Source organism: Rhinoraja longicauda, chromosome 32 (genome assembly GCF_053455715.1).
Source record: "Rhinoraja longicauda isolate Sanriku21f chromosome 32, sRhiLon1.1, whole genome shotgun sequence".
Lineage (NCBI taxonomy): Eukaryota > Metazoa > Chordata > Chondrichthyes > Rajiformes > Arhynchobatidae > Rhinoraja > Rhinoraja longicauda.
Window position 1 is genome coordinate 22856450 of NC_135984.1, and position 22916 is coordinate 22879365.

The 22916-nt window shown below is 45.5% G+C and overlaps 1 protein-coding gene across 1 annotated transcript in view; it reads right to left on the minus strand.

Annotated features, from left to right (window-relative positions):
- Positions 1-22916, minus strand: part of LOC144608723 (arginyl-tRNA--protein transferase 1-like) — a 90846-nt gene that overhangs the window by 46024 nt on the left and 21906 nt on the right. The window contains exon 2 of the mRNA XM_078426754.1: positions 2032-2095. Coding sequence (XP_078282880.1) covers positions 2032-2095 — 64 coding nt within the window. The remainder of the gene's footprint in view (positions 1-2031; positions 2096-22916) is intronic.

Genomic DNA, 22916 nt, shown 5'->3' on the forward strand with positions numbered 1-22916 from the left:
CCAGACCTACCCTACATGGAGGCAAGTCCATTCATTAGCCACTTCACCGCTATTATCCGAGAAGTTCAGTGTGTGAAGGCAGTTGAACGTTAAGTGTGGAAGCAACTCCACTTTCAGAATAAGGCAACTCCACTTTCTCACAGTTTGGAAGGTAACACAAAGTGACATTAAGTTATTCACTGCACTATAGAGCAGTGCAATTATTTGTTCGGTGATCTCAGAATGTAGGTAACACTGACTCAAACATATTCCCTTGCCCATTGTGTGATGTGGAACTGTGTCACAGGTGAAACGGAGGCACAAGAGACCGCAGATGCTGGAAACTTGAGCTACAAACAAAACTGTTGGAGGAACTCAGCAGGTCAGGCAGCATCTGTGGAGGAAAATGGACAGTCTGAAGAAAGATCCCGAACCAATATCTTGTCTGTCCATTTAGGTCCAAAAATGCTGCCTGACCTGCTGAGTTCCTCCAGAGTTTTGTTTATGGGGGCCACATGCAACTTTAATAAACTTCTTTCCTAAATTGACATCAGTGATCAAGTTGAGTCCACATAACAATTTGAAATGCCATAAAGTGTCTTTACAGCATTTGCACAGTGGAATCCAAATACATACACTGGCCTCTTTGTCTTGCGGTGTAGGTACTGGGCTAGTCTCTACAAGGCTATAGTTGTGGACATTTCAATTACCATCAGCTAGTTACTAACCCTCTCATTAATCCTCATCAGCTAAAGTGTTCAGCCCACCTGACCTCCCATCTACCTCATTGGAAACCTTTAAACTATCTCAATCATGCTTTGTTGGACTTCAAAGTCATATCTTTGCATTAAATGTTGTACCTTTTATACTTTATCTATTCAGTGTGGATGGCTTGATTGTATTCATGTATGGCCTTTGATTTGACAATACGCGACAATAAACTAAACTAAACTAAACAATAGACAATAGGTGCAGGAGTAGGCCATTCGGCCCTTCGAGCCAGCACCGCCATTCAATGTGATCATGGCTGATCATTCTCAATCAGTACCCCGTTCCTGCTTTCTCCCCATACCCCCTGACTCTGCTATCCTTAAGAGCTCTATCTAGCTCTCTCTTGAATGTATTCAGAGAATTGGTCTCCACTGCCCTCTGAGGCAGAGAATTCCACAGATTCACAACTCTCTGACTGAAAAAGTTTTTCCTCATCTCTGTTCTAAATGGCCTACCCCTGATTCTTAAACTGTGGCCCCTGGTTCTGGACTCCCCCAACATTGGGAACATGTTTCCTGCCTCTAACATGTCCAACCCCTTAATAATCTTGTACATTTCGATAAGATCCCCTCTCATCCTTCTAAATTCCAGTGTATACAAACCTAGTCGCTCCAGTCTTTCAACAATTCTTGTGGCAAAAACTATTCTTATGACAAAAGATAGACACAAAAAGCCGGAGTAACTTAGAGGGCCAGGCAGCATCTCTGGAGAAAAGGAGTAGGTGACGTTTCGGGTTGAGACCCTTCCTCAGACTCTGAAGAATTCTTAAGACAAACTGGATTGAGGCTATTTTATTTCCATCCATTCACGATCAAGGAGCAGGAAATTCGGGTGCGTCTTGGCAGGTTATTCCCCCAGGAGGAGTGGAAACAAACAGCAGTGGCTGCCTGAGTTACATATTCTCCACTCATTGTCACTCCCAACCAAGATAAGCAAACTCAGCACAGAGTAGGACTTAAACTCGAGACCTCTGCAGGTTTAAGGAATTCACTAACACTCACTCTCCCTCACATTCATTACAAATCCTCTACTACAAACGCTCAGGGCCTCTATTCAAAGGTATCACGAAATGCTGGAGTAACCCAGCGGGTCAGGCAGCATCTCAGGAGAGAAGGAATGGGTGACGTTTCGGGACCCGAAACGTCACCCATTCCTTCTCTCCTGAGATGCTGCCTGACCCGCTGAGTTACTCCAGCATTTCGTGATACCTTCGTTTTGTACCAGCATCTGCAGTTATTTTCCTACACAACAGGGCCTCTATTCAATGTTGCCAGCACTCACCTGACCCAGCCTTTGTTCAGCAGCAGCTGGTAATCATGGACCGACAGCTTGTGAGCCATGAGACCTGCGGAGCACAGAATGGACACTTAATTAATGACACCACTCCTGCTGAAGGCCAGCCGAGTTGGAGACCACATGGACGTCAGTGGGCTGAAAGAATTGCTTACGTAAGTGCGAGTTTACGTAACTCGTCCATCACGCAAGTCGGGGAGTTGTTGAGCTCAATCTCTTCCATAAGTGTGCTTTGACGCGATGGGTGGGATAAACTTTGCTATTTTGAAGCCGGATGAAACCCGGATTTGATCCAGATTCAGTAGACAGCGCGGAGAGGCACGCAAACCGCCGATCTTCCTCAGGCTTCAACAGATAATTGCAGATGCTCCCCGACTTACGTAAGGGTCACGTCCCATGGATCCTATCGTAAGTCAGATGTTACGTTGTGTCGGAAACGGAAGTGATATAGCACACGCGTAAATTTACTGTTCGACGTGGAGACCACAGGGGAGCTCCGACGTGGAGACCACGGGTGGAGCTCTGGCGCGGAGACCGGAGCGGGTGGAGCTCAGATGCGGAGACTACAGGGGAGCTCCAATGTGAAGACCACGGATGGAGCTCCGATGTGAAGACCACAGGGGAGCTCCGATGTGAAGACCACGTGGGGTGCTCCACCGCGGAGACCATGGGTGGAGCTCCGGCGCGGAGACTACATGGACGTCAGTGGGCTTAAAGAATTGCTTATGTTTGTGCGAGTTCACGGAACTCGTCCATTACGCAAGTCGAGGAGTTGCAATACTCAACAAAAACCTCTTCCGTAAGTGTGCTTTGACGCAATGGGTGAGATAAACGTTGCTATTTTGAAGACTGTGAAACCCGGATTCAATCCTGATCTCAGGTGCCGTCTGTATGGAGTTTGTACGTTCTCCCTGTGACTGCTTGGCTTTTCCCCCTTGGCTGCATTAGTTTCCCCCCCACAACCCAAAAACATATGGGTTGGTAGGTTAATCAATCACTGCAAATTGTCCCTGGTATGTAGATGAGTGGAGCAAGGGCGGCGCGGTGGCGCAGCGGTAGAGTTGCTGCCTCACAGCACCAGAGACTCGGGTTCCATCCTGACTACGGGTGCTGTCCGTATGGAGTTTATATGTTCTCCCTGTGACTGCGTGGGCTTTCTCTGGGTGCCTCGGCTTCCTCCCACACTCCAAAGAAGTTCAGGTTCGCAGGTCAATTGGTTTCTGTAAATTGTAAATTGTCCCTAGTGAATAGGATAGTGCTAGTATATGGGGTGATCGCTGGACTCGGTATGGACTCGGTGGGCCGAAGGGCCTGTTTACACTCTGTATCTCTAAAGAGTCAAGTGTCAAGCCTGTTTATTTATCATATGTCCCGACAACGGGACAATTAAATTATTTCATGCTGCAGCCTAACAGGCCTGTAAACGCAATGCACACAGATACATATATCATTTTTAAATATCAATAAATTATTATCAGTAAGGGTTTTGCAAAGCAGAGCTGTGTTTATCGCCAGTGATAGACACAAAAAGCTGGAGGTAACTCAGCGGGTCAGGCAGAATCTCTGGAGGAAAGGAATAGGTGACGTTTCGGGTCAAAACCCTTCTTCAGACCCTTCTGAAGATAACTCTCGACCCAAAACATCACCTCTTCCTTTTCTCCAGAGATGCTGCCTGACCCGCTGAGTTACTCCAGCTTTTTGTGTTTATCCGATGTAAACCAGCATCTTTCCTATACTATTTATCGCCAGTTACTCACAGGAAACAGAGGGGGATGATTTCATGCTCTTACTGCTACAAAAAAGAAAAGATCACTGCCTAGAAAGTGCGTTTCACCCACATGTGGCACAATGTTTTGCCGTAACGCCAGATCATTGGTCACCAAAAGACTGAGCCAGCTGACTGAGGCAAACTTGCTGTATGTAGTGATAGTGACAGTTCTTGAACACTACATAACACTTAAATTCTTGAGGTTTGCTCCAAAAATCCCTGAGCTCACCACACCCATCTCATTGGTTTGGTGGCACACAGTTCGCCAGGTGAATTAGAGAAATGGGGCGATGGGAAGTGTGGTGGAAGGATGATTAGTGCGGGTGTAAAAGGTTATGGTGGAGAGGGCAGGAGAATGGGGTTGAGAGGGGAAAAATAGATCATCCATGATCGAATGGATTATCGAATTGGAAATTGTCCCTAGTAGCATAGTTCTAATGTACGAGATGATTGCTGGTCGGCGTGGACTCGATGGGCCGAAGGGTCTGTTTTTCCTTCCTTCAGGAAGAGGTGTAAAGACACACAGGGTTGCAGACTGGGACCTCTGACCCCTAATCCTTGGACCCTAGGCTGCACATTGTTCCTCCAGCTCCCATAAGAAGTGGCAGTATAGGTGCCACAGGTCAAGATGTCTGAGGCCCAAAGTTACTTTGCTGCATCAGTCTAGGCTCTGTGCCATTTGCAATCAGTTGCGATTCAATAAATTATTTATGTGTGTGTGAAAAAAAAAGTAAAATTTAAATAAGGCTCCAGGGGAAACTCAAAGTTACCACAATCACAATCATACTTTATTAGCCAAGTATGTTTAGCAACATGTTTGTGAATCTGTGGAATTCTCTGCCTCAGAAGGCAGTCTAGGCCAATTCTCTGAATTCATTCAAAAGAGTGCTGGATAGAGCTCTTAAGGATAGCGGAGTCAGGGGGTATGGGGAGAAGGCAGGAACGGGGCACTGATTGAGAATGATCAGCCATGATCACATTGAATGGTGGTGCTGGCTCGAAGGGCCGAATGGCCTCATCCTGCACCTATTGTCTATTGTCTATTGCAACATACGAGGAATTTCATTTGCCATACAGTCATAACAATAAAAAGCGACAGGACACACAAAATACATTTTAACATGAACATCCACCACAGTGACTCCTCCACACTCTCACTGTGATGGAAGGTGAATAAAAGTTCAATCTCTCCCTTCTTTGTCCTCCAGTGGTTGGGGGCCTCTAACCTTCTGTTGACGGGACGATCTTGACTCCCGTAGCCAGCGGCGGGTCTTCCTCGTTGGGGCGATCCAGCTCCCGCATCGGGGGAGGGATCACAGTTTCCCTGCGCCGGGCGATTTATCCCGGGTCGGGACTAGTCAAATTAGCTATGCAGGTTTCAACAAGGAGCAACCGAGTGGTGAAGCTGGTGGAGCTGCTGCCTCACAGCGCCAGAGACCCGGGTTCAATTCTGACTAGTGGAGTATGTCAACTTGTGGATGCTGTCAGTGTAGAGTTTGCACGTTCTCCCTGTGACTGCATGGGTTTCTTCCGGGTGCCCCGGTTTCCTCCTTCATCCTGAGGACATGAGGGTTTGTAGGTTAATTGATCCCAGTGAATGGACCCTAATAGGGAGTGCATGAGGAAGTGGGATAACATAAAACTAATGTGAACAAGTGACCAATGGCTGGCGGGGACTCGGTAGGCCGAAGGGCTTGTTTCCATATTGCATCTCTAAAGCTGTGTGTTACAAATTACCATCCAATGATCCAATTTCTATCAGAAAGTAACTCGGGCAAACTTGCGTGTAAATGATGTCATCACGCGCATTACGTCTGATGGGAAGTGACATCAAAGTTTGGATGAACCATGACAGGAAATGCCCAGGTCAATTTCCCAATGAGTGGCGCTTCAAAACATGCACAAATGCTTTCTTTGTGTCTCGTTAATGTATAAATGGTCCAATCTGAGGCACAAATAATTCGACTTCAAAATCTATCCTGGTAGTCGACTGCAGTGTAATAAAGTCATAGAGTCTTATAGCGTGGAAAGAGGCCCTTCGGCCCAACTTTTACACGCCGACCAACATACCCCCTCTACACTAGTCCCACCTGCCCATATCCCTCTAAACTTGTTGGGTCCAAACCTCTCCGAGCATCCTCCCCTCACCCACTCCAAAAGTGCACAGCAAGATCGTCTAGTGTTTCTTAAACTTTGTGATAGTACCTGCCTCAACTGCCTCCTCCGGCAACTCTTTCCATCTACCTAGCACCCTTTGTGTAAAAATGTTGCCTCTCAAGTTCCTATTAAATCTTTCCCTCCTCACCTTAAACCTATGTTCTCTGGTTCTTGATTCCCCTACTCTGGGTAAACGACTCTGTGCATTTACCCAACCTATTCCTCTGATGATCTGATGCACCTCTATAAGATCACCTCGTATCCTCCTGTGCTCCAAGGACGGACTAAAGGCTGGGGGTGTGCCACATTGTCACAAGTGCTGACATTCAGTGAATGATTAAATCCGATTGCCTGCGATGGAGACGTACAAATCCTCCTGGCACGCTGCCTCCTGACTTCGGTCTGCCTCATCAAAAGCAAACTGATCTGATCATTATCACATTGAAATGTCTCGGAGTTTACTGTGTGCAGGCTTTCGGCTGTAGTTTCCACCACAATGCGATAATGACGTACCTCATTGCCTATCCTGACCGAAGATCACAGTACCACATTGGGCTCTTTCTTTAATGTTTCAAAGATGCAGACATTGCAAGTCCACCTATCCCGTCTGCGTAGGTGGCCAACCGCATGGTGTCGAAAGAATTTTAAACTGCGTTTATGACTATAAATATTTTTTGCGTACGCCACACCCAGACTACCACAAACAACCTGCCGCATGTAGCACATCCACTACATTCTGTCTGGCTGTGTCAGCGGAATAGTTGTGTTGTTATGGTTACAGTTTTATTTCCTGCTGCGCCGATCACCACAAGCACGCCAAAAAAGGGTTAAAATAAACTATTATGCAGATGCTACTTTTACATGGTTTCCTCCCATTAAACTAACATTAGAATTATATTTAGAAACGAGGAACTGCAGATACTGCTTTACAGAAAAGGACACAAAGTGTTGGATTAACTCAGGCAGCATTTTTGAAGAACATGAACAGTTGACATTTCGGGTCAAAACCCACCTTTAGACTGATTGTGGTGGGGGGGGGGACGGGAGAGAGGAGAGGCGGGACAAGGAATGGCAGGTAAAATGTGGACATAGGTGAGCGGGTACAAGTCCATGTGTGACACGGAATAAGGGGGTGGGGGGGGGGGGGAGGATTGTTAGAAGTAACTTAAAATTTGAAAATTCAATGTTGATACTGTTGGGTTGTAAATTTCCCAAGAGGAACATGAGGTGCTGTTCCTCCAGTTTGTACTGGGCCCCTCTCAGGCAATGGAGGAGGCCCAGGACAGAAAGGCCAGTGTGGGAATGGGAAGGGAAATTAAAATGGTTAGCAATTATATCACAAGGATTTAGCTAGAGCGGTAACCTTCTTGATATCATTGCAAGTTTATCAGTGAGTTTCAAACCTACAGTATGGTAAAGTCAATAGGAAAAGACCTTGGTTTGTGTTGCGTGCCAATGGATGGTGGAAATCAGAGCAAGTTTGTGTCCGATCCTTTCTGTGGAGGGTCCAGTTGGCAGATCGTGACCTGGCTGGATTAAACTGAAAGTCTCATGTGTGTTTCCAAATGGCATTACTATGGCCATTACTACAAGGCAGAGGTTTTAATGATGTCCCTATGGAGGTGAGTTCTAGATCAGTTATAAGGTCAAAAGTGATAGGAGTAGAATTTGGCTATTCAACCCATCAAGTCTACTCCGCCATTCAATCATGGCTGATCCATCTCTCCCTCCTAACCCCATTCTCCTGCCTTCTCCCCATAACCTCTGACACCTATACTAATCAAGAATCTATCTATCTCTGCCTTAAAAATATCCACTGACTTGGCCTCCACAGCCTTCTGTAGCAAAGAATTCCACAGATTCACCACATTCTGACTAAAGAAATTTCTCCTCATCTCCTTCCTAAAAGAACATTCTTTAATACTGAGGCTATGGCCTTAGTCCTAGACTCTCCCACTAGTGGAAACATCCTCTCCACATCCACTCTATCCAAGCCTTTCACTGTTCTATGTTTCAATGAGGTCCGCCCTCATTCTTCTAAACTCCAGCGAGTACAGGCCCAGGGTCGACAAACGCTCATCATAGGTTTACCTAATGATGCAGTAGATATCCAAGTTTGCTTTGGGTTTGATGCCTGAAGCTATTTCCAGAAAGCTCACACACAGAGACTTTGGGCTGCTGGTTCCACTTGCTAATGGCACACTGGTAGAGCCACTGCCTCATCACACCACAGACCCAGGTTCAATCCTGACCCCAGCCCTTGATTTTTGATCGAGTGATGATGACAATTTTAAAGACTGCAGACGCTGGGTATCTGAAATAAACACTGAAAATGCAGGATTATTCAACAAGTCGGGTAGCATCTGTGGTGAGAGGAACAGTTAATGTTTCAGGTCTGGGAACCTTCATCGTTCTGACCCAAAAATCCAACTTTTCTATTTCAGATGCTGCCTGACCTGCTGCGTGTTTCTATCATTTTCCGTTTTGATTTTTGCCATAATGACACGTATGGGTATCCAGACACAACCCTCCACACATTGTGCCTTCCTCCTCTTGTACTTCTGCAGAAGATACAATTTCTCCTTGCAAGCCTGTCGTGCTGTCAAACGTACACTGCAGTGTTGAAGGGGAAGCTCCCTTTCACGAGGCACTAGTGACAAACAGAACTATGACACTGTTCGGCCTTTTTGACTGAAACTTTCCTTTTCCCATTCATATTTAGACCCAGTTGCACATTAGATTGTCACAGACTCCATTTCTTTGATTCACAAATGAAGCTCACTCACACTTACAGGTCAGTGTAAGTCCCACTCCAAGTATTGAGCACAAGCCGCGTTCTCACGGTATCCTAGGCAACCAACAGCCCCCAACCACCATCAATAGAGCAGGTGATGTGGTCATTATCTCGGTGTGGGACATGACCACATCACGAACAAAAGGTTCAAACGGTTCAAAGGTCACGTGTGCCAATTAAGGTAGTGAAACTCGATTTACCATACAGCCATACCAAAAAAAGCAACAAGACACAGAACTACGTAAAGTTAACATAAACATCCACCACAGCGGATTCCCCACATTCCTCACTGTGATGGAAAGCAAGAAAGTCTAATCTTCTTTCCTATTAAACAATGACTACACTGGAGACGCATTCTTGGCTGTGACTTTCATCGTCCTGTTTTGAAAGGTTCACAAACTAAATTACGAAATAAACTCCAGCTAAACTGCAAAACTACAAACTGTCTTGATTGCACTTGGGTTTCTAGTTTTGGTTTAGTTTAGTTTAGAGATACTGCAGGGAAACAGATCCTTCAGCCGACCGAGACCGCAACGAGCAGTGATCACCCCGTACACTAACACTATCCGGCACACTAGGGACAATTTACAGTTTTTACCAAAGCCAATTAACCTACAACCCTGCACGTCTTTGGAGTGTGGGAGGGAAACCCACGCAGTCACAGACAGCACCCGTGGTCAGTATCGAACCCGGGTCACTGACGCTGTAAGGCAGCAACTCTACCACTGTGCCACCGTTTTTGTTTCAGGTTGAGGTGCCTGTGGCTAAGCTGCCTTTGAACACCACTGAGGGTGCGCACGGAACACGCTCAGGTCATGTCAGCAAGCCAGATCCCAAATACAGAGACTGGATTCACTTCCTTACTACTTGTTCACTATGCTGTGACCTTACGTTTGTGCTTTACACTGTGCACACTTGTTTGGCCATAGTATTTAGTATGTAGTACTTCTTACCTTGTATGCTTATTTTAGCAGTGACTGCATTTTGTATACGGCCTGATATATTTACTACTTCACAAGATATTTTGTCTTTATATGGAGCATGAGCTGAGGAAAGGGGATGTAAGAAAATAACTGCAGATGCTGGTACAAATCGAAGGTATTTATTCACAAAATGCTGGAGTAACTCAGCAGGTCAGGCAGCATCTCAGGAGAGAAGGAATGGGTGACGTTTCGGATCGAGACCCTTCTTCAGACTGATGTCAGGGGGGCGGGACAAAGGAAGGATATAGGTGGAGACAGGAAGATAGAGGGAGATTTATTCACAAAATGCTGGAGTAACTCAGCAGGTCAGGCAGCATCTCGGGAGAGAAGGAATGGGTGACGTTTCGGGTCGAGACCCTTCTTCAGACTGAGAAATGGGAAGGGGGAGGGGGGGAAGAGAGGGACAGAGGCACTATCTAAAGTTGGAGAAGTCAATGTTCATACCGCTGGGCTGCAAGCTGCCCAAGCGAAATATGAGGTGCTGTTCCTCCAATTTCCGGTGGGCCTATGTAGATCAGTCACTGTGTTCACAGTCCAGGTCGGGTGCCTGCAGACGCCGTTCCTGCAAGAAGTTACCTTGTGCATGCCTGTTATCCTGGGGAGTCATCTTGTTCGGGAGCTGTGGCTTTGTCTGTAGCCTTGCATCCTCGTGGATATTAAACTCTGCTTGAATTTGACCTACCGGGAGGAGGTGGCTGATCTGGCACTCTGGTGTCAGGACAATAGCCTCCTCTTGAATGTCACTAAAACAAAGGAGCTGATTGTGGACTTCAGAAGGGCTAAACATCCAAGGACGTACACGCCACTGGAGATAAATGGGTCTATTGTGGATAGGGTGAGCAGTTTTAAATACTTGGGAGTCCGCATCGCAGAGGATCTGACGTGGGCAACGCACATTGCCGCACTGGTGGGTAAGGCTAAGCAGCGCCTTTACCACCTTAGACAACTGAGGAAATTCAGAGTGTCGCTGAGGATCCTTCATTGCTTCTACTCTGGGGCTGTAGAGAGCATCCTGTCCGGCAACATTACAGTCTGGTTTGGGAACAGCTCTGCCCAGGACAGGATGGCCCTGCAGAGAGTAGTGCGTTCGGCAGAACGCACCATGGGAACTACACTCGTCCCCCTGCAGGACCTATACATCCGGAGGTGCAGATCCAGAGCAAGCAAGATCATGAGGGACCCCTGCCACCCCAGTAACGGACTGTTCCAGATGCTACGATCAGGCAAACGCCTCCGCTGTCACGCTGTGAAAACGGAGAGGATGAGACGGAGCTTCTTCCCACAGGCCATCAGGACTGTCAACTTTTATAACCCCAGAGACTAAATTTTTGTCGACACTTTTTGTGCTATGTTTAGTAACTTATTAACTTTATTTATATGCTGTAACTGTAATTCTTTTTGTGCACAACCCGCAGGCATTGCCACTTTCATTTCACTGCACATCGAGTATGTGTATGTGACAAATAAATTTGACTTGACTTGACTTGACTTGATAACTTGTTGTGATTCTTGCAACTTCATACAATAATGTTATCAAAAAGTACTTTATTTACAGACCTGTTATACTGCTGCATGTAAGAATTTCATTATTCCGTTTTCAGTTTAGGTGACAACCAAACATTTTTGCCTCTCTCTCTCTCTCTCTCTCTCTCTCTGGTCTCTTGTTCTGACAGTTTGCTTTTTGCTTTGTGATCGAAACATCAATCAAAAGACAGTTTCATAGTAAAATAATATTTTTATCACTCAACCAATGAACCTGTGACTTGGATTAAATTCTTATGGTGTGTGAGCAGGAGAATATCATTTCAGGTCATTCAATGGAGTGGAAAAGACTCCATCTGTGACAGAATGAAGGATATAACCCGATTTACACGTGCGCAAGAGCACTTCCGTTTCCGACTTACGTAGCATCTGACTTACACAAGGGTCCGCGGGAGTGTCTGTATTTTCAAAACCAGTGCAGTTGCACAGACAAGGGCAGTGGGGTCCGATGTAATGAAAACACACACCACCAGATTCAGAGACAGTTTCTTCCCAGCTGTTATCACCCAACTGAATCACCCTACCACAACCAGAGGGCTGTGCTGAACTACTAGCTACCCTTGGATGACCCTTGGTCTATCCTTGATCGGACTTTGCTGGCTTTATCTTGCACTAAACATTATTCCCTTATCATGTATCTATACACAGTAAATGGATTGATTGTAATCATGTATTGTCTTTCTGCTTACTGGTTAGTTTTTCACTGTACCTCGGTACACGTGACAATAAACTAAACTAAACTGAAGTAAACTGCACTGATCTAATGCGATGTACATTTAGACACCATTTGCAGGATACTCAGAGTGCAGAGTCCCATGAGTCCAGATGCCATGCAGTTTTTTTAATTTTAGAGATACAGTGTGGAAACAGGCCCTGTGGCCCACCGAGTCCGCACCGATAAGCAATCTCCACACATAAACACTAGCGTACAAACCCTCGTGTCAGTTTTACATTTACACCAAGCCAATTAACCGACAAACTTGTACGTCTTTAGTGTGTGGGCGGAAACTGAAGATCTCGGAGAAAACCCACACAGATCACAGGGAGTACATACAGACAGCAACCGTAGTCAGGATCAAACCCGGGTCTCTGGCGCTGCAAGGCAGTAGCTCTACCGCTGTGCCACCATGACATCCCTGCAGGTGGGCTTTCAGAATCAAAGCAAGGCCTTCTTTAGTGATAGTTTAATGGCCCTTTCCGAGAAGACCACCACGCGTGGACCCGATGCTTAGAACCAGCTGCAATAAAGTGGCCTCTGAGTTACGAAATTATCCTTGTTGCAGGACTTCCTCAGATCCATCTCCATCACCCTCAGCTTGACCATGACCCCAACCCACAGGGCACATCAGGCGAGCGGTAGAAAGGACTCGACGTGTGATAAAGAAGGAAGACCTGTTCCATTGCTCACAATACTTTGGGCAGGTTCTCACTTAAAGAATGTGCTGGCTTCCTAAACCCAGCCTGTCTAACATGCCTTTCCCGCCTGTCCATCTGGCATTGACTTAGAAACCAGATCCAGATTCAGATGCAACAAAGACACACCCAAACAAAGTTTCCTCATACACTTTTGTGGATCTGTGTCAAAATTATTAGCACCACCTTACTGAGTGTCATGCAGTTGCTGGGTGATATCGCAGGGAAGCCGGTCCTTTGACCCACCAACTCCACACCAACTACCCTATTTACACCTCCCCTGTCACCAAACTTTCTGACCTTGGATTTTCCCAAACCATCTGCCAATGGATCAAGGACTTCCTGACCAACCGCCCCCAGACCGTCAAAATAGGCCCTCACCTCTCCTCCACCATTACACTGAGCACCGGCTCACCACAGGGCTGTGTGTTGAGCCCCATCCTTTACTCCCTCTACACTCACGACTGCGCCCCCACCCATCCCACCAACACCATCATCAAGTTCACGGATGACACGACTGTGGTTGGACTCATCTCAGGAGGAGATGAGACAGCCTACAGGGATGAAATTCAAAGGCTGGCAGCATGGTGTTCAGTGAACAAGCTTGTCCTGAACTCCTCCAAAACAAAGGAACTCATAATAGACTTCAGGAAAACCAGTGCAGAATACGACCCACTCTACATCAATGGGGTCTGTGTGGAAAGGGTACCCGCTTTCAGGTTCCTGGGTACGCACATCGCAGAGGATCTTACCTGGTCTACCAACACCATCACCACAGTGAAGAAGGCACAGCAGAGACTCCACTTCCTGAGGATCCTCAGGAAGACCAACCTGCAGGAGAAGCTCATGATGTCCTTCTATCGCTGCTCCATCGAGAGTGTGCTGGCATACTATAACCACATGGTATGCCAGCTGCTCAGAAAAGGACAGGAAGGCCCTTCAGAGGGTCATCACGACGGCCCAGAAGATCATCGGCTGCTCACTGCCCTCCCTGGAGCACCTGTTCAGCCTACGCTGCCTCAGTAGAGCAGGCAAAATAATAAAAGATCCATCCCACCCCGGCCACCGTCTGTTTGTTCATCTGCCCTCTGGTCGACGTTTCAGGTCGATCAAATCCCGAACAAACAGACTTAAGAACAGTTTTTACCCCAGGGCCATACGAGAACTGAACACTACCTTCTGCACTAGGCAACACTGTTAAAACTTTTGTACTTAATATAATTGTATTTATTTGTTTTTGCATTTATTGCATATATGTTTTTACGCACCGTCAGGATTGGCTATTTTTTAATTTCGTTGTACTCGTTGCAATGACAATAAGTGAATATTATTATTATTATATTATTATATTATTATAATCCCTTTTTCAAATTCAAGGTTTCAAGGTCAGTTTAATGTCACATGTACCATTTAAGGTACAGTGAAATTTAAACAATTCTCCCCACATTCTACCATTCCCCTTGCAAGGAGCAACTTATAGTGGACAAATAACCCTCCCCTCCCAACCCGCATTTCGTGGGATCCGGGGGGAAAGCGGAGCACCCAGATGAAACCCACCTATTCACAAGCACTAACATGCAAATTCCACATAGACAGCACTCGAGCTCCGGATTGAACCTGGGTCTCTGGGACTGTGGGTTAGTGGTTTGACTAACTGCACTATTGTGATAGCCATATCGTATTTTGAACACACAATCTTCACCTATTACCCCATCATGATAAAGTATCTCCTATCCTAAATAGAAATGGTGAAGGGCTTCAAGATCTTAGGTGTAAATGCAACCAATGATCTGTCCAAGGCCAACCACTTTGAAGCCACACGCAAAAAAGCACCAACATCTTTACTTTCTCACGAGACTAAGTCAGCATGTCTCCAACGACTCTTATCAACTTCCACTGATGCACCATACTGTGCTGAGAGCAGTGAAGGTACTGCAATGACTACTAATACTGTTTCAATAGCATCACCACAGACCACAGACAAGTACAGCTGCCAGGCTGTCTCTGAGACAGGTGGATGGAGAACAGAGAGCAGATGATACTAAGATAGGTGGAGTAGTTGATAGTGAGGTAGATTTTCAAAGTCTACAGAGAGACTTGGGCCTTTTGGAAGGGTGGGCTGAAAGATGGCAGATGGAGTTTAATGCTGATAAGTGTGAGGTGCTGCATTTTGGTAGGACAAATCAAAATAGGACGTACAGGGTAAATGGTAGGGAATTGAGGAATGCAGTGGAACAGAGGGATCTGGGAATAACTGTGCATTATTCCCTGAAGGTGGAATCTCATGTGGATAGGGTGGTGAAGAAGGCGTTTGGTATGCTTGCCTTTATAAATCAGAGCATCGAGTATAGAAGTTGGGATGTAATGTTGAAATTGTACAGGGCATTGGTGAGGCCGAATCTGGAGTATGGTGTGCAGTTCTGGTCGCCAAATTATAGGAAGGATGTCGACAAAATGGAGAGGGTACAGAGGAGATTTACTAGAATGTTGCCTGGGTTTCAGCACTTAGGCTACAGAGAGAGGTTGAACAGGTTGGGTCTTTATTCTTTGGAGCGTAGAAGGTTGAGGGGGGACTTGATAGAGGTTTTTAAAATTTTGAGAGGGACGGACAGAGTTGACGTGGGTAGGCTTTTCCCTTTGAGAGTGGGGAAGATTCCAACAAGGGGACGTAGCTTCAGAATTGAGGGACAAAGGTTTAGGGGTAACATGAGGGGGAACTTCTTTACTCAGAGGGTTGTGGCTGTATGGAATGGACTTCCGGTGGAAGTGGTGGAGGCTGGCTCGATTTTATTATTTAAGAGTAAATTGGATAGGTATATGGATAGGAGGGGATTGGAGGGTTATGGTCTGAGTGCAGGTAGATGAGACTAGGTCAGGGAGAATGGTCGGCGTGGACTGGTAGGGCCGGACAGGCCTGTTTCCATGCTGTAGTTGTTATATGTTATATGTTATATGTTATACAGCACGGGCCCTGCAGCCCACAATGTCTGTGTCGAACATGATGCTAAAACCAAATCCATCATGTGTAAGAAGGAACTGCAGATGCTGGTTTACATCGAAGACAGACACAATAAGCAGGAGTAACTCAGGGTCTCTGGAGTCTCTGGCAGCATCTCTGGAGAAAATGAATAGGTGATGTTTTGGATCGAGACCCTTCTTCAGAGTGAGGGCTCAGTCTGAAGAAGGGCCTCAACCCGAAAAGGTCGAGGCGCTTTTCTCCAGAGATTCCTATTTCTCTTCTCCCTATTCCTTTTCTCCAGAGATGCTGCATGACCTGCTGAGTTACTCCAGCATTTTGTGTCTAACATCTTCCATCATGTTGTCTGGCAATACCTCAATGCTGGACGGGCGTAGCTTTAGAACATCTACTTCCTCAAAACTGGATAGCTATGAGGCAACGTGAACCATCAGGAGCAGCATTATCTCAGTATCCATTGATTCCTTCTCTCCATCATTCTCTCCAAGTTAAGCAAGGGGCCCGACCTTGATTCATGCTGGAATGTAGACCAGGAGCAACAGCAGGAAAACCGGAAATATGAGTGTTTGAACCAAAGGACAACATGGCTGCTAAGCAGAACAAACAGCATGCTGTAAATAGAACAACAGCTCAGATCAAAGCTACTGTATGATAGTGCTGCCACATCCACGTGCCACTAATACTGGAGGCAATTAAACAGTGGCAGGACGAGGAAGCAGGTTGTACATCACTATCTGTACGGATGCTGGTTCAATCTATGCCACTTGCAATTCCGGCAGTAAATATTTTAATTTCAGATCCCCAATAACTTCGGTGTCTTTATTTTTATTTTACAATTTCTTTGTCTTCCAATGAGAAGGCACAGTGACACAGCAGTAGAGTTGCCGCCTCACAGCAACTGAGACCTAGGTTCGATTCTGACTACGTACGCTGTCTGTGCGGAGTTTATACGTTTTCTCCATGATCACGTGGGTTTTCTCCCACACTCCAAAGACGTACAGGTTAATCGTCTATGGTAAAATTGTAAATTGTCCCTGGTGTGTAGGATAGTGCCAGTATATGGGAATCGCTGGTCGGCGCGGACTCAGTGGACTGAAGGGCCTGTTGCAGCACTCTAGCGCTAAACTAAACTAAACTAAATTTGAATGGTCTTACGACAATGAAGATAAATCAAAATAAATGTCCTCATACTGAGCTGTCAGGCTAAAGAAAGGGTTGGATGTAGCTTCAGGTTAAACATGGTGGCAAATTATTGAACATCAAAGAAAGTAAAGTGCGTGGAATTGTGAGGGACTGACACAGGGTTACGGGGAGAAGGCAGGAGAATAGGGTTGAAAGATAGAACGGCCATGATTGAATGGCGGTGTAGACTCGATGGACCGAATGGCCTAATTCCGCCCCAATGACTTATGAACATGAAAGCATCTTTCAATGGGAGCAGTGGGAGCAAGTGTGCTGCCTCTCGAGGAGCCAACATTCTCTACGCTGAGGAAGGTCAAACGAAAAGTGCAGACGCTGGAAATCTGAAATAAAATCAGAAGACATTGGGAACACTCAGCAAGTCAGGGAAGATCAGTGGAAAGAGAAAGGTTATTGGAGGATGGGGGAACTGGCACAGAGGGAGGTTGGGCCAGCATAGGCCACCCATGATCATGCAGAATGATGGGGTAGGTGGTAGTTAAACAGAATGGTAGTTAAACAGAATGCTAAATGGTAGAAAGAGAAACCAGAGATAGACACAAAAAGCTGGAGTAACTCAGCGGGACAGGCAGCATCTCTGGAGAGAAGGAATGGGTGATGTTTCGGGTGGAGACCCTTCTTCAGACCATGAACATTCTAGGCCCAGGACCCTTCAACAGAACTGAAAAAAAAGCTCCAGATAATCTGAAGAAAATCTATTTATTCTTAGACTCTGCCTTCACTCTTTTAACTAATTCTCCACCCATGATACGTATTACCCCAACTTGCGTATGGATACAACGTAATGCGATAGGAAGACAAGAAATTAGGAGCAGGATTTGGCCCTGCCATCCAACCATTCCACCACTTAAACGCCATTGCATTTAACCACCACTAGCATCACCATTAACCACCATTACTAACTGCCACTGCTCACTACCACTGCGAATAAACAATCACTACTAACTACCATTAATCACCACCATAACCACTAACTAGTGAACACCACCACTTAACTACCATTTAGCATTCTATTTAACTACCATTCAGGAGTTGGCCACCAACCCCACCATTCTGCATGATCATGGCTGATCTATGCTGGCACAACCTCCCTCTGTGCCAGTTCCCCCATCCTTCAATAATCTAATTACCTTCACCTTAAAAACGTCTAACGTTCTAGTCTCTGGGGCAGAGGATGTCAGAGATTCACCACAATTTTGAATAAAGGAATTTGAATGCTCCTCAGTTTTAAATCACCAGCCAAGTCTTATACTATCAAGAGCTTGTTTTCTAATTGTATTTGCTCGAATGTCTTGTTTTCTTTTCACTGTCTTGTAGAATGTATGTGTGATTTATGTGTAGGTTATGTATAATTTATGTTTTTGCGTGTTGGCCCAATCCATTTACCCGTGATGGTGGTGCAAGCACAAGATTTTCTTTCTACCTGTCTCACCATACTTGTACATAAGACAACAAACTTCATTTGGCTTCACTATGTCTTCTCGTTCAAGATTCTCCAAGTTAATACAGCTCAACATCTACCCTGGTATGTACCCTCATGATCCTCTACATCTTTATAAGGTCATCCCTCAGTATTATCTCCAAAGAGTATAGATCTAAACTGTGCACCCTTTACTTAGTAGGACAACCTTCTCATCCTTTGGACTACTTCCAATATTAAGAGATCCTTAGATAGACACAAAATGCTGGAGTAACTCAGCGGGACATGCAGCATCACCGGATAGAAGGAATGGGTGACCTTTCGGGTCGAGACCCTTCTACTGATCCTTTCTTAGGTAAGGAATGCAGCATTGATGTGGAACTCTGTGCTTGCTCAAACAGCCATGCCATAATGACAGATGTATCCAACCAGTGATGTTGTTAGGGTGACCACTGTAAAAATGGATGGTGGGAGTGATTTCAATATCCTTGCTCAAAGCAGTCTTTCATAGATAGGTCACCAACTATATTTGATAATCGGATTTTTAATTTAAACACACAAAGTGCTGGAGTAACTTGGCAGGCCAGGCAGCATTTCTGGAGAACATGGATCGGTGACGTTTCGAGTCGGCACTTGTCTTCAGACTTTGATAATTGGTGGAAGTATTCCAGGGAAGTTAGCGGGGCTTATTTGTCTTTTTAAAGTGTTTAGAATTTGGAACTCGCTGCCTGAAAGGCTGGTGAAGGCAGAAACACTCACCACACTTTTAAAAAACGATCGTGATTAACACTTCTGGCCGGCAATGCTGCAAACATAGGAACCAAGATAACCTAAATATGTTTTAGCTGCCATGGACATGATGGACTGAATGGTCTGCTACAGAGTGAATTCAGGTCACAAAAGAAATGAAAATTGTTTGAAACAGAGGAAAATAATCAACTATGGGAAGAGCAAAGGTCAGTGGAATTAATGCCGGATTGCCCTGTAAAAGTCAGTCAAGCTGAATTGGTTTGTTGTGCTTTAATCCTCCATAACAGGGGAGCGGACAAGATGGTTGATATGCCTCTTCATGACAGTGCAGAGTGATGGTCGTAAGTTTGCTTTGGTTTATTAAATATAATAGGGCAGCACAGTGGCGCAGCGGTAGAGTCGCTGCCTTACAGCGCCAGAGACCCAGGTTCGATCCTGACTATGGATGCTGTCTGTATGGAGTTTGTACGTTCTCCCTGTGACAGTGTGGGTTTCCTCACACATCCCAAAGACGTGCGGGTTTGTAGGTTAATTGGGTTCTGCAAATTGTCCCTAGTGCGTAGGATAGAACCAGTGTGAAAGGATGAACATTGGTTGGCACCGACTCGGTGGGCCGAAGGGCCTGTTTCTACGCTATATCACTAAACTACGCTAAATACTTTTAAAATAGCACATTCAGCTACAGCACTCCAACATCCTTGTTCTTTACATAACCTGCACAATTAATGGTCCTTTTTAAGCTGTTAAGTGCCTGATTCTCAAAGTCCATAAACAGGTCCCAACTCTCCTGCTCGTTGGTTTTGAGCCAACTATATCAATGATTGGTGATGGGTTGGGATTGGGATCGGGATGGAATGAGCTCCTGGAGGAGGTGGTTGACGCAGGTACAATAACAACATTTAGAAGACACATGGACAGGTATATGGATAGGGAAGGTTTAGAGGTAGATATGGACCAAATGCTGGCAAATGGGGATTTATTTAGATGGGGCATCTAGGTTAGTGTGGATGAGTTGTGCCAAAGGGCCTGTTTCCCCGCTGCATTGCTCTATAAATCTATCTCAGGAGATTTTTAAGTCAGGATCTCAAGAGCTTGTTCATAAGTTCATAAGTAGTAAGAACAGAATTAGGCCATTCATCCATCGAGTCTATTCTGCCATTCAATTATGGCTGATCTATCTTCCCCTCTCAACCCCATTCCCATGCTTTCTCCCCATAACCTTTGACACCCTCACAAATCAATAACCTGTCAATCTCTACTTTAAAAATACCCAATAACTTGGCCTCCACAGCCACCTGTGGCAATGAATTCCACAGATTCACCACCCTCTGGCTAAAGAAATTCCTCCTTAAATCCTTTTTAATGGTACGTCCTTTTATTCTGAGGCTGTGCCCTCTGGTCCTAGACCAGTGGAAACATCCTCTCCACATCCATTCTATCCAGGTCTTTCACTATTTGGTAAGTTTCAAAGAGGTGCCCATCATTCTTCTAAACTCCTGCGAGTACAGGCCCAGAATCATTAAACACTCTTCGTATGTTAGCCGTATATTTTCAGGGAGGTCATGGTTGTTCTCTGATCATTGCCATTTCTCTCGGGAGAGATGTTGGCAAGATATGTGTGTGTACCAGGAGCCAAATTATCAGAGGTTTTCAGCACAGCTATGTTAAATTAAGTCATGTGCCATTACAATGTCTAATATTGAATTACAGTAGCGAGGGCCATAGTCCAAGTTTGGACTTTGCGGGATTAAATCGATCCTGGTCTGCAGCACAGCCACAACCTTAGTCAGATGTTGTCTCTCTGAACCGCTTTGATCTAATTGTGGAGGTCTCCATGCCTGAGTTCAGGCCAATGGATCTGTTGTTGAGATGAAACAGAGATGAGCATTCTCTGGGGATTTATGGTTTATTATTGCGCTTAACGGCGGTTCAATCTGCCAATATTTGCGTTTTCATCTTGAGCAAAAGTTCAAGAGGGTTGTCTGCACAGTAAACAAGCGTTTGTATGTCAGCAGAATATCACTAATACAAATATTAAAATGTGGCACTGCAGAGACTGTCAGGATCTGTTGATTTCCTCCTTGTGTTTAGCTTAGTTTATTATTGTCATGTGCACTGTGATATACTGAAAAGCTTTTGTTGCGTGCGAGCCAGTCAGTGGGAAGACTATACATAATTACAGTTGAGCCATCCACAGTGTACAGATACAGAATAAAGGGAATAACGTTCAGTGCAAGATAAAGTCCAATAAAGTCCGATTAAAGATAGTTCGTGGGTTTGGTCACTGTGTTATTCATAGGTGCGGCAGATTCACTGAAATAAAGTCGAGACACTTTCAGCAGTACACTGTATGTTGGATTATACGCTAAAGACAAGTGCCCCAAGTCATGCGAGCTTGAGCAGATAATCACTTACATTATATAAGAAAATAACTGCAGATGCTGGTACAAATCGATTTATTCACAAAATGCTGGAGTAACTCAGCAGGTCAGGCAGCATCTCGTCTGAAGAAGGGTCTCGACCCGAAACCTCACCCATTCCTTCTCTCCCGAGATGCTGCCTGACCTGCTGAGTTACTCCAGCATTTTGTGAATAAATCACTTACATTATGGCGTCTAAGTACAGTTACTTGGTCACAGCTGCTCTAACTATACCCAAAGCTCACACTGCTCTCAGGGATGTAAAGACAGCAGAGTGCCACAGCGGTAGAGCTGCTGCCTCACAGTGCCAGAGACGCGGGTTCGATCCTGAGCTCGGGTGCTGCCCGTGCTGAGTTTGGACTTTCTCTCTGTGACCACGTAGGTTTCCTCTGGATGCTCCGGTTTCCTCCCACATCCCAAAAACTTGCAGGTTTGCAGGTTAATTAGCTTGTGTAAAAATTTTAAAAAATTGCCCCTCGTGTGCAGGGAGTAAAATAAGAAAGTGGGCTAACACAGAACTAGTGCGGATAGGTGATCGATGTTTAAATCAAACTAGTTTAGTTTAGTTTAGAGATACAGCACAGAAACAGGCCCTTTGGCCCACTGAGTCCTTGCTGAACAGTGACTCCCTGTACAATAGCTCTATCCTACACACTTGGGACAATTTACAATCCTTTTTGTTACCAAAGTCAATTAACCTACAAACCTGTGTGTCTTTGGAGTGTGGGGGGAAACCAGGGCACCCGGTGAAAACCCACGCGGTCACGGGGAGAATGTACAAACTCCGTACAGACAGCGCCCGTAGTCAGAATCAAGCACGGGTCTCTGGCACCGTAAGACAGTAAATCTAGCACTCCGCCACTGTGCTGTGTCTAAACATTACTTTTCTTGACCTAACATTGTCTGTCAGATTCCTCACCCCACCAGTAGAAAATTCTGACTAAATATTGGAAAAACCAAAGTCACTGCCTTTGTTCCTTGCCACTAATTCTGTTCCTCAATTACCGAGTCCATTCACCTCCCTCTCAACTCCCTGAAGCTGAACCTGGCCACTCCTGCTCCTGGTGTCAAGTCTGACCCCAAGATGAGCAGCATTTATTCATGTCCTGACATCTACAGTCTACATCCACCTCCATAACTTCACCGGACACTACTTCTGTCTCAAGACCACAAAGTGCTGGAGTAACTCAGCGGGTCTTACCTTAAAGCAATACAGTCTCATCTTCCACATTTCCAACCAGGGAATAAAGTTTGACTGTTTACCCTCTCTTGCCTCTCATAATTTGAAATACTTGTCGTGTCTCTTGGGAGCCTCTGACACTCCAGAGGAAACAATCCAAGTTTGTCTGACTGCTCCATGTAACTAATACACTCTAACCCAAAGACACAGAGTGCTGGTATCACAAAATGCTGGAGTAACTCAGCGAGTCAGGCAGCGTCCCCAGAGAA